We start from the raw sequence: 12,435 nt of genomic DNA, 5'->3' as shown, positions 1-12,435 counted from the left end.
CGCTTGCTTAATATTAAGCCTGTGCATGTTTGCTCCATACCACCAATGTTGACAATTCACAATTTCACTGTAGGAGAGCATCTCTTTTGCTAACGAGACATATCAGAATGTTCATCCTTTCCAGCATTCTGTTTGAAAAAGTAGTGCTTTTATATGAAATTTGGCAATAATGTACTATGGACACTTCATTGTATATTCATATTTGACACTTACGTCTATGACTTTTTTTAAGTACATAAAACATTTAGCAGCTTGCAGTTACTGTACCTGATATTGTATTTGGAGTCTTGCTGCAATTTTATTAATTATTGTGAGTCATGACAGGAACACCATTTGCTAATCTTGTTTAAAAGAATGAGTTTTCTAGAATCTGAGATAATTGGGTCAGCATACAACTAAGTCAACATCCCAACTAAGATGTGATTAAACTTAACCAATGTGGCTTTCTGTCCTTTAGAACTGAGCACATATTTGTAAAGACAAATTTTTACACACTTTTTCCTTCAATTTGCTTTCGTAGCCCTGGTCTACACTGGGGGATGGGGAATCGATCTAAGTTACGCAACTTCAGCTACGTGAGTAACGTAGCTGAAGTCGACGTACTTAGATCGACTTACCGTGGTGTCTCCACCGCAGTGAGTCGACTGCTGCCGCTCTCCCGTCGACTCTGCCTGCGCCTCTCATGGCGCCGGAGTACAGGAGTCAAGAGGAGAGCGCTCTGGGGTTGATTTATCGCGTTTAGACTAGACGCGATAATTGATCCCCGCTGGATCGATCGCTGCTTGCCAGTCAGGCGGGTAGTGAAGACATACCCTTAGGATCAGAAAAATAAGGTTTGAGTTTTTGCCTCTTCTCCATTTTCACCTAAAATTCTTGTGATCTGAAGTCCCCCTGTTCACTTGTATTTGCCAATATGCAATATCTCTGGGTTCCTTGTTTTAATTGGGAAAGCTTCCTGACAGCATGGAGACTAAAGTTCTGTGTTTGTATCAACAGAGCAGCAAGTTTGTACATATTGCCTCACTAACGTGCCTCAATCCAGACCTTCTGTTAGTGCAGGTTACACTGTACAGTTTTATTTTGTGCAGGGTCTTTGACACAAACAGTAACCCCAAAACACTTTATAAAGTTCAGTAATACAATTACAAAATTAAAGTAAAAATGAAAGCAGAGAGGGAGAAAGTAACAGGCCATAACCAAGGGACAAAAACAAACTCTTAACTGTAGGGTCTTCACTTGATGATGTTAAAGATTCTGCTTTGGTTTCTCAGAACTAAATGACCATACTGTTAATTTTGAGTAGCATTTTTAAAAATTGCCTTTAGAATAGTTAACTTTGTGTAATTTAAACATCACGTGCTCTCTGTATTTCTGCTGGAAACTGCTCTTTCATTCCGCTACAGTCAGTCTGTTGTAGACAGCTGCATTTCATAAGAAAAGACCTGTCCATGATCTAGCATTGACAGTGTCATTAGGAAAGAGTTGAACTCCACTTGGGTTCCTGCCAAATTGAAAGTACAGCTACAGGACTTCCCTAGTTACAGCTGAAAAGTACAGAGATTCATAGGCCCTAAGTGGTTAGGGGACCTACCTATGCTGTAAACACAAGATTAGTAATTCCCAAGTGAGTCAAGACTTATTGCAGAGCCAGTCAATACCAGCAGTAAGGTGGCCTAGCCTCATCTCCTGTAAACAGAGAGTAGTGTGGGAGACAAGTTAGTAAACTGTTGTTCATCAAATGATAGTACAGAATTGTGCAGGTCATGTAGACAGTAACAATATAAACAATGTGTCATTCCAGTACTTGCAGCTATGTAAATAATACATTTGAGAACAATTACTGGTCAGGTCAGTGTGTCCCATGTGTGGCTAGTTCCTTAATTGTCCTTTTAATATGTGCTGAAGTAATGTAGAGCTAATGAATGTGGCTAAAAGAAACTTGAGTAAGTTAGCAAAAGCAAGCATGGTTGATTATTTTTCATCTTTTAGAAAAAGAAGAGCATATTGTGAGCACTTCTGGAAACAAATGAGTAGTAAGTTATTTGAAATAGTCTCTGACTACAGGTCCGTCCTTGCCTTTAAAAGGCTGCATCAGAACACCATTGGTCACTTTACTTAAGTGGAAGAAACTTCATACCAGGTTTAATTACAAGTTGAAAAAAAACCTGTTTGGATTGCACAACTCAAACATACCAATTACTCTGGGAAAATAAGCTTATGGTATGTAGGGTTGTTGACTAACTGGAATAAATACAGTGTAAATGTTGTGGTTAGTCCATTTTAATGGCCCCTAGAATGATGAGAATTATGTAAGCTTTTTCTGCACAATGTGCTGAAAGAAGGTTTTATGCTACTTGACTAACTTGAGGATGCTAAAGAATCCATATAGCTTTTCAGTCTTCAGTTATTCAAAGCTCTTTTCCTGCTGTCATAATTATGGTCTCAATGCAGCACCCACTGTCCAGATATGAAGTTGGTTCTTTGGCATGCATCTGCTTTTAAATGTTTATGCACACAGAGATCAGGGGTGAGAAGTACGATAGTACTGCTCACTCCTCTTGAGTAAGAAGTACGATAGTAGAATTGTATTTTCCTTATGGGTGAGCAGTTGGTTAGACTGACATAAAGCAGAATAGATCGATACATTGCTATTGGAGGTTTTTTTTAGCTTATCGCTCCATGCAAGGCTGCAGCTGTCTTCCAATAAGAGTTTCTCATTTGTGTTATGGTGATGCTTAGTTTGTTCTTTCATCCATACATTCATAAGAGGACTCTTAAGTGTATCGTTAATTGCATGCTTTAAATGGTGGTGTTAGTGTTGAAGATCAAAAATGGTGACACAAACTGACTTTGGATTTTGTTTTGATTTTTAAAGTAAAACTGTAACTGTTCCAAAGAACTTCACATATTTTGAAAAAAAAATTAGGGGGAAAAATGATGCTCTAGTTGTGAAAAAATTGACATTAGAAAGGGGCAGGCCATTAAAATGGTTAACTTCTACAAGATATAATTAGGACTAATTTACTACCCACTCTCCAGTTCTGAGGTACATGCAAGTAAATTAACACCTCTTATCCTTATCTTATTTAACTACATCATTTTCAGTGGTTATGTAAAACTCTTTGTAACCCAAGTCATCCCTAGTGACACTGGCAGGGAAACCCTATATTAGCACTTTGTTGACAAGTACTGTGATTAAATGTTCTTGATAACCCAGTTCCAGCATGAGTGTGGATGGGGCCAGAAATGGACGACTCTTGTTCTGAATACTCATTTCTGAACTTTTTTTCCTTTTGCACCTGGAAATTATCTAAATCAGTTACCACTCTTCTTTTTTTAAAAAGTGCCCAAAATGCCAAACTTTATAATCGCATGGATAATTTAATAGAAACATGCATGGGGGATGGGGAAGACTGCTGGGAATCTCTGGGTATGTCTACCCAGTGAGCAGCAGCCCATGGCAGCAAGTCTCAAGAGCTCAGGTTGACAGACTCGGGCTTACAGGCCTTTCATTATGGAGCTACAAATAGCTGTGCAGACATTGGAGCTCAGGCTGAAGTTGGGACTCTGAAGTCCCTCCTCAGGCTTCAGAGCCTGAGCTCCAGCCGGATCTGCAATGTCTACACAAGTATCAGGGTAGCCATGTTAGTCTGTATCCACAAAAACAACAAGGAGTCTGTTAGTCTTTAAGGTGCCAACAGATTTATTTGGGCATAAGCTTTCATGGGTAAAAAACCACTTCTTCGGATGCATTCTTCAGGGGGGTTTTTACCCATGAAAGCTTATGCCCAAATAAATCTGTTAGCTGTGTAGACATTTTAAAGACTATTCTTAGTGGAAGCCTGAGTTTGTTGACCTGGGCTCTGAGTCTCGCTGCCATTCGTTGTGTAGAAGTACCTTATGGAAATCTCTACACTGCGATTTAAAAACCTGCCTCTGGCCTGTGCCAGCTGACCAAGGCTCCTGGGGCTCAGGCTAAGGGGCTGTTTCACTGCAGCGCAGACTTGTGAGCTTGGGTTTGAGCCCTGGCTCTAGGACCCGGTGATGTGGGAGGATCCCAGAGATCGGGATGCATCCCAAGCCCAAATGTCTACACCACAGTTAAACGCCCCTTAGCACAGGCCAGCCGCAGGTGGCTAATTGCAGTGTAGATATACCCTACAAGGCTAGAAGCAGCCAAACGCAACCCATTCCATTCAAGAGCTGTAATGGGAACATAGTAGCAAAGGAAAAATAAATGAAAACTTACAGCTTGGTTCAAGCTGTTAATGTACATGTGATGGGGATGCCCAGAATCTTTGTAATAGTAATTTGTGCCTACAAGTCTTATCTCACACAATGCCAGGAAATCGATAACCACCTACATAACGCAGGTAGTCATTTGGCTGGCTGGAACATGCCAGCACTGAAAGGTTTAATATTTAAAGTAATCTTGAAGAATCAGAATGTAGCAGAATACTGTACTATGGACACTTCGTTGCATATTCATATTTGACACTTATGTCTACAACTTTTTTTAAGTACATAAAACATTTAGCAGCTTCCAGTTACTGTACCTGATATTGTATTTGGAGTCTTGCTGCAATTTTATTCTCTTCATGTTTTCAGACAATAAATCATTCTGAAAATGTGAATAATTTGACACAATGGAGGAAAGGTGAACTACTTCCAAACAAGTAAAACAGTTAACATGATTTGAATTCAATAACTTTTGAAGTATTAGGCATGGGGAAAGCTTTGGTACAATGGAAATGTTCAGGTATTATTTTTGCCATCAGAAGGCACTGGGCATGCAACATAAGGGCTGTAAAACTCCAGCAGTTTTCCTTTCCTGGTTCATACTCTGTGCACGTAAAACTTAGTATCTTTTCTTCAAAAAAGACAAAACTTACTTTTTGTCGATTTTCTGCAGAAGTGGGGCACTTAATCAGCTAAAAAATGTTTTTGTGCTCTAAAATAGATTTGTTCAAAAACACACACAAATCTTTCAGAACTTGATGGGGATGGGACCTTTACCTGTCCTGTTTAGTCCAGGACACAGTAATTGGAGCAGGAAGGGTGGTGGGGAAAAATATGGAACTGTTGTTAACTTGGTGTTCAATCATACCATGATTCAGTTACTGTTTGGGGCTTAAATTGTAACCTAATGTCACATTTAGATGTCCCGGAATCGGTCAGTAAAGCTGCGGCCATGGTTCAGGTGTACTGTCAAGTGCAATATTTTTATCAGATGATACCTTATTCTTTCATCTTGTCAGCTGGTTACAGGAGTATGGGAAGGAGGATACAATTTCTTCTGTCAGGACACACACAGTGGAGGTGAAGCTGATATGAAGGTAACATTATTTGTTATAACTCTCAGTTACTACTTTAAATTTTCTCTTTGCAGATGAGTGAAGAGCAGAACAGGATTTATCTTTATCCACATTAAACAGGCCCGTCCCCTTTCCCCCATTGTACTCAGTGCACAGAAAGTACATGTTGAAACTTGGCAGTTAGTCCCTAATATGATCTAATACTAGGTCCCTACCAAATTCATGGCCATGAAAAACGTGTCACAGACAGTGAAATCTGGTCTCCCACCGTGAAATCTGGTCTTTTGTGTGCTTTTACCCTATACTACACAGATTTCCCAGAGGAGACCAGCATTTCTCAAATTGGGGGTCCTGACCCAAAAGGGAGTTGCAGGAGGGTCACGGTTATTTTGGGGGGCTCATGGTATTGCCACCCTTCTGTGCTGACTTCAGAGCTAGGCAGCTGGAGAGCGGTGGCTGTTAACCAGGCACTCAGCTCTGAAGGCAGTGCCCTGCCAGCAGTAGTGCAGAAGTAAGGGTAGCAATACCATACCATGCCACCCTTACTTCCGCATTGCTGCTGGTGGTGGCTCTGCCTTCAGAGCTGGGCTCCTGGCCAGCAGCTGCTGCTCTCCAATTGCTCAGCTGTGAAGGCAGCGCCTCTGCGAGCAGCAGCGCAGAAGTAAGGGTAGCAGCCACTGCAACCCCTCCTACGATAACCTTGCAACACACATACCCACAACTCCTTTTTGGGTCAGGACTCCTACAATTACGACACTGTGAAATTTCACATTTAAATAGCTGAAATAATAAAATGTATGATTTTTTTAAATCCTATGACCGCAAAATTGACCAAAATGGACTGTGAATTTGGTAGGGCCCTGCTAATCACATTTGGTATTTGAAAAGACCTCTTGAGGCTGGATTCATGTTTGACACCTACTATGTCCATTACTGCGGCATCTGGGTACACTTAACATTTTAAAAAATGAGTTTTTTATAACAACTCTTCTCCTCTCCACACCTGACCACCCTGCTGTGAACTGCTTTTCCCCCATCCTCAGCAAAACACTTCTGTGATGTGTAGAGGAGATGTTTTCCACAGAGAGCAAAACAGGAATACGTTGATGAAACATCCTGCCTTGTGTCTCAGTGCACCCTAGGTGCACTTTAATAGCCTCATAAAATATTTTCTGTCATCCTTCTGTCTCAATTATAGCTGCCTCTTTAGACTCATGTCTCTTACAGAAAACTTGATGCAAGGAATGTGCTAGCTTTCCAATGAATCGCCATGAATATCTAGAAGTAGTGAGATGTGTTCTGTTGACTTGAGAGAATTGCAGGGACAACTCGTGAATTTCTTATTTTTCCCTCCTCTCTGTGTAGATCGTACGTGTCCTTTGGTGGTACTACTTCTCCAAACTCATCGAATTCATGGACACTTTCTTTTTCATTTTGCGAAAAAATCATTACCAGATCACTGTTCTTCATGTCTATCACCATGCATCCATGCTGAACATCTGGTGGTTTGTTATGAACTGGGTGCCTTGTGGTCACTGTAAGTACTATGGAGGAGAGAACCTACAACAGACCTACGTTGTTTTATTTTAGGCCAAATTGTGCCACAGGATGCATATTAGCAACTCCCATTAGCTTCAGTCTCAGAATCTGGCCCATCTTGCTTAAAATGCAGCAACAAAAATTAAGGATTTTTTTATTTATTAAAAATTTATTAAATTACAAGGAGTACCAATAGTTGCAGGTATGAAACTGCCTGTAGGCCCTTCCTGCAATGACTGAACAGTGGAAGCATTTCGGTGTAGATAGAGAATAGGTTTTGCAGGAAATACAGTCTATTTGCCTGCTGCTGTAGAGTGGCTCTGACACTTGTGTCAGCTGTGCTTACTTGCTTTTACAGCACATGCAAATATTCAAGCAAAGCTTCCAAGGAGAAACAGGTTTTAAGTCAGGCTTCGAAGCCTGTTGCAGGTATGTGTAAAGTGGCTAATTGCTGGAAATCAAACCATGTCTGAATCCATCAAACTTTGCTCACTCAGGATGTCTTTCCCTTTAATTTACTCTAGTCTATGGGTGGCCATAACAAATTATTTCAGTTAAAGTCTTTGTCCCATGGGCACTCATGAACTTGACTGTATGCTCTTTTGCCTCTTCCCCTGTCTCCTCTTTTTTTAAAACCTTACTAAATATTGTTGGCCTTTTGCAACCTCACTTGGCTTCTTTTAATTTCATTTGCTTTTAACTGACCTTGTTTCCCAAATGTGTTAGCATAAAAATATGGGGGAGGCGACAGTAATGTAGAGGGTGGGTCAGTGATTTTGTTGATTAGACCTTAGCATAGCTTTGCTGAAGAAAAGTTTGTATAGGATCAGTCTGTGTCACCAACGTGGTGTGCATAAGAAATACCAGTTGTGGATAGAAAAACTGCAAAACCCTCAAAACTCTTCTTAGTTCTAAGCAGAACAGTACAGAAACTGCACTTATTTCTTACTGTCAACATATGAGCAAGTAATATTTAACTTCAGAAGCGTGCATGTGTAACTATGTTGTTGTAGAGCAGTGGTGCAGACCCCATTGGAAATCTTAGACAGAGGGTCGGCAGATCACAGGTTGAAAACCACTGTTCTAGAGAGAAGTCAAGCACCTATTTGTCTTAGCTTTACAACAGTAAAAGCTGCACAATCACACATTTAAGTGGTCTTAAAAATGCTTGATTACTCCCTGTTTATATTGGGTTTTCTTTTTTTTTTCAAGCTAGCTGTTCTACTCGGGCTTAGATAGCATATGCAATTTAGTGATAGGCAGCTAAAACTTAAAATCCTTTAATGACAGGGAAGCCATTGTAAACAAAGGCAAATAAAATGGGTAAACTGAGCTTTTGAAAATCCCCAGAATATTGTCTTGTAACCAAAAGCAGACTCCTAGTTTCAGTGGAAGTGCCTGGCAAAGAAGGATAGGTCTAAAATTAGACCTGTGAAGCTTTGGTTTGTGGACATGTTTGTGCACCTCCACCCTCTTGCCTCCTCAATTTTTTTGAGCAGAGAGAGTTGAAATGAACAAGAACCCTAGTTGGATAAGTGGAGCAGACAGGTAGGCGTGGAAGGTTGGCACAAAATGCACTGATCGTGTGCACAGTTGCAAAAGGCCCCTGAGCTTAATGCCTATTTGAGAGTCTGACTCTCTTTTAGCCTTTAGTTTTGGGGAAACTGATTATTTAAAAAGGTCCTGATGATGTTTAAAAAGTCACCTTCTGTGGCTGTCCATTTTAGCACTGTTCAGGTTCCATGTGCCAACTTGTGTTCTGTATTAAAATACCCTTTCTTCCCCTCTCTGTTTTTAGCATACTTTGGTGCCACTCTTAACAGTTTTATCCATGTCCTGATGTACTCCTACTACGGATTGTCCGCTATTCCAGCTATGCGCCCGTATCTGTGGTGGAAGAAATACATCACTCAGGGGCAGCTGGTGAGTTATTCAGTTTTTGGTTTCCTGCCAGACTTCTCTGGATCTGGAGGAGCTGTTTTTCTCTGCCTGTAATAAAGGGAGGGTAAACCAGCACAGATGTCCTATAGGAGGGAGCCCAGGAGAGCCACCACATGCTATGGTCCCAGGTAGTGTGACAGTGGATTTCACCTCCCAGATCTTTCCACGTTCCACCAATATTGAACCTGAATACTTCATTTGGACGGGTGGATTTTACCCTTTTAATCCATTTAAGATAAATAACTCCTGCACAGGATTCACTAAGTGCTTTGAGGTGAAGCAATATTTGTAAAATAAAGAGCTTTCAAACATAACAAATACAGTATTGTGGTCTGAACAAAGGTCTGTCAACAAATGTTTACTAAAAATCCTATTCCTGGCATAAAGGCAAAATCTCTTCAGACTCATTTTAGCAACCATTTTGACTTGTTTAGAAATTATTTCACTAGTTCTTGGTCTGTTGGTTTATTTCCCCTTCTTTTCACTACTATGCTTTTATTTTTTTCATCTTTCAGATTCAATTTGTCCTAACAATCTTCCAGACAAGTTGTGGTGTTGTTTGGCCATGTGCCTTCCCTATGGGATGGCTGTATTTCCAGATCTTCTATATGATTTCTTTGATTATCCTCTTCACAAATTTCTACATTCAGGTAAAACAAATGTTCGTTCGTTCGTTCATCCATTCTTTACACCAATCTTATTTGAAAGCCTTGAAACGTGGTTTTCCCCTCTTCAGTATAAATGTTTTTTCACTATTGGTACTTGTCAGCCCGTCTTCATGTTGGGGTCCCATATGCTGTATGTGCAGCTCAGGGAGATTAGGAATTTGAATAACATGATCATAACAACATCTAGGAAATTTCTCCAAATCTTGACTTGTAAAATAATCCTTTGCCAGAACATACATAAAACTATTTGGAACTGTTTGCATTGACGCTTGCTTGCTTCCCCCCCCTCCCGCCCCCGCCCCCAAAATACAGAACACTAGCATGCTAGCATTAAGTCTCTGGCTCAAAAATTCAGCATAATAGCTACTGGAAAAATGTATCTCTGAATGTGTTCAGGACTTAGTGTATATCGCAGTAATCAGGGTCCTGTGCTAGGATGTGCAAGTCAGTGCACATGTTTAATTGCTGTGAGGGGACAGGCCCTTTGTATGTGACTTAAAACAGAACTTAGTGCACATCTATGTATTTTAGACTTACAAAAAGAAGGCATCCTCCAGAAGGAAAGAATATCAGAATGGCTCTACAGCCGCTGTGAACGGGTACACAAACAGCTTTTCTTCCCTCGAAAACAATGTGAAACAAAGAAAACAAAGAAAGGATTGAAGACCAAACTGAGAAACCATTTTGATACCACAGACAACAAAATAATCTGATTGTAAGCACAATAAGAGTTGTGCACTGATATCCTAACAGCTACTGTAACTATTCCTGCCTAGAATAGTGTGATTTATGTAGGACTTAACCTGTGCAAACACCCTAGAAACTGTATACAGTTAAAGTTAATAATTCTAGGCATCACTGACCCCGCTATAGACTGTGGAAGGGAGTATTATTGTAGTATATGACACTGCTGTTGCCTTACTAGTGACTATAATAGGTGCTGAATTATGATTCACAGTTTCAAAACACTGTAATCCAAACTCATGTTTTTTACTGTAGATTATGCATGTGATTGTAAATGTAATTTGTACAATGTTGGTTTCAGTAGGTAAACACACATGCCTTAAAAAAAAAAAAAATTAAAAAGCAGGGCCCAAAGCTTATTAATGGTTTGAAAATTAGGGTACGTTTCAACTCTGAGTTGATTGACTTTTTAATAAGTCATTTAGAAAAATCTACTGATCGGTTTACTGTACTGTATGTGGTGCATAATATTAAGTATCTCCTACACGTTACAGTGAAATTGGAAGTAGCGCCTTTAGTTTTGTATATTTGGCTTTAATTGACTAAGCAGTCACAATCGAGATGGAAGTTTATTTTACCTTTTTAACAGATCTTATTTTTTTATTTTGCATAATGCTTAAGCAGGCCAGCAAGACTTAAATATTAATTGTCTCTAAGAGTTAGAGGATATACAGGGAAGGTACATCCTGGTTTTTTATTTCTGTGAATTGCTAAATTGCAAAGCAGTTTTTAATACTGGAAACTGCCAGTTTCAAGCATTGTGATACCACAGCCATATTCATGTTTCAAAAGTGACTGGATAGTCTATGACCTTAGTAAAGTTCTTTTAAAAATGAAGATAAAGGATGCTTTTCAAATGTAACTATTCATATTTAAGTTGGCATTTGTGTTGCTATTTGCATAGCATACTTTGTCATTCTTAAAATGTGCCTAGCTCACAAAAATACTTTTTTTCCCAGAAAGTAAAATTAAACAGATTAAGTCAAACAGAGACAGATCAAAAAATAAACCTTTGGAAATGTGCTGGAGATGAGTTTCCTGAGTGTAAGCTGTGTAGATCACCTGTAACTTTTTGGCTTATCTACAAATTTGTTTAGAACTGCTTGTTAAAATTCCTATTAATGTAAAATCTTGCCTTGCACACATGAGGAGTCAGTTGCAAAGCAGACCTCTATAGCTGGTATGTTATCTACTATCGTGGAGTTTAGATTATGAATACATTTATTCATTGAGCTCAGAACATTTAACTAATCATGCAAGACATCCTGTTGGTCATTTGCTTAAATTTGTATGTTAACTATTTTGTTTGATATTTATATAAATATCAGTTTTACCATCTTTAACTTTTTTTATTTTTTTGCACATCTATTAGGGAAATAATGAGTTTTCCTGTTAGCCTTGGGGGTTCACTTTACTTGTTTTAAAGGAGACACAACATCTGTTTACATTTTACATTGTCAAAGCTTGTGTGTCTTCATTTCTAGGTACTGGTTTGCACAGTCTTTACATATTTCAGTACAGCAGCTGTAATGTTCAAAATACGCTGTCTAAGTGTGCTAGAAATAAACCCTTAGCTCATCTGAATATACCTGCATTGTTAATGTTTGACATTGTTTAATCATTAAAACATTTTTGATTATCTCTGGCCAATTCCATAGTGCTTTATTTTATGGATTTGATACTGCACCTTATTTTGTATGATGCCAAGAGAGAACTACCATGGTCTTTAGAAATAAGGGGGAACTACAAACGCTTACAGAAATTTCACACCATACATCAAATAAGTAACTCCTTACAAGAAACATTGACAGCTACCAAACACATAGCAGTTCTTGGCTATAATTGTAGAAATAATTATCCACATGGGTGGATTATTCCTCGCAGTGGAATTACTGTAGAGTGGGATGTGTGGTCTGAGCACAGGACAAAAATTATAGTCCCAGCCATATCACCTAATCTTCCTGACTCAGAAACCCAGTCTCTAAAATGGCAATAATGCCTATCTCAAAAGTACTGAGGAACGATTAATGTTTGTACAGCCTTCCCTAAGGTCTCCTGCCCTTATCTCTGTGCCCTAACTGTACCAAAAGCATTTAATTGATCTTATACAATGGCCATCACCATGGTATCTGAAAACCTCACAAAATCCATAACGTGTATGCAACTACTTATGGGCTTGTTTACACATGGAGTTATTCAGGAACAGCTGTTCCTGAATCATGTGTAGA

The 12,435-nt window shown here is 39.3% G+C and overlaps 1 protein-coding gene across 3 annotated transcripts in view; it reads left to right on the top strand.

Moving 5' to 3' along the window:
* ELOVL5 (ELOVL fatty acid elongase 5) overlaps positions 1-11,852 on the top strand; it is a 59,191-nt gene extending 47,339 nt beyond the window's left edge. For all 3 annotated transcript variants that reach the window (XM_037894214.2, XM_043542372.1, XM_043542371.1), the window contains exons 4-8: positions 5,259-5,336; positions 6,681-6,852; positions 8,653-8,777; positions 9,311-9,445; positions 9,995-11,852. In XM_037894214.2, coding sequence (XP_037750142.1) covers positions 5,259-5,336; positions 6,681-6,852; positions 8,653-8,777; positions 9,311-9,445; positions 9,995-10,126 — 642 coding nt within the window. In that variant the 3' untranslated portion in view covers positions 10,127-11,852. The remainder of the gene's footprint in view (positions 1-5,258; positions 5,337-6,680; positions 6,853-8,652; positions 8,778-9,310; positions 9,446-9,994) is intronic.
* The last annotated feature ends 583 nt before the right edge of the window (positions 11,853-12,435 follow it).

Source organism: Chelonia mydas, chromosome 3 (assembly GCF_015237465.2).
Source record: "Chelonia mydas isolate rCheMyd1 chromosome 3, rCheMyd1.pri.v2, whole genome shotgun sequence".
Classification (NCBI taxonomy): Eukaryota; Metazoa; Chordata; order Testudines; family Cheloniidae; genus Chelonia; species Chelonia mydas.
The sequence above is the reverse complement of the archived record's forward strand: the minus strand, read 5'-3'. Positions and strand labels throughout refer to the sequence as shown.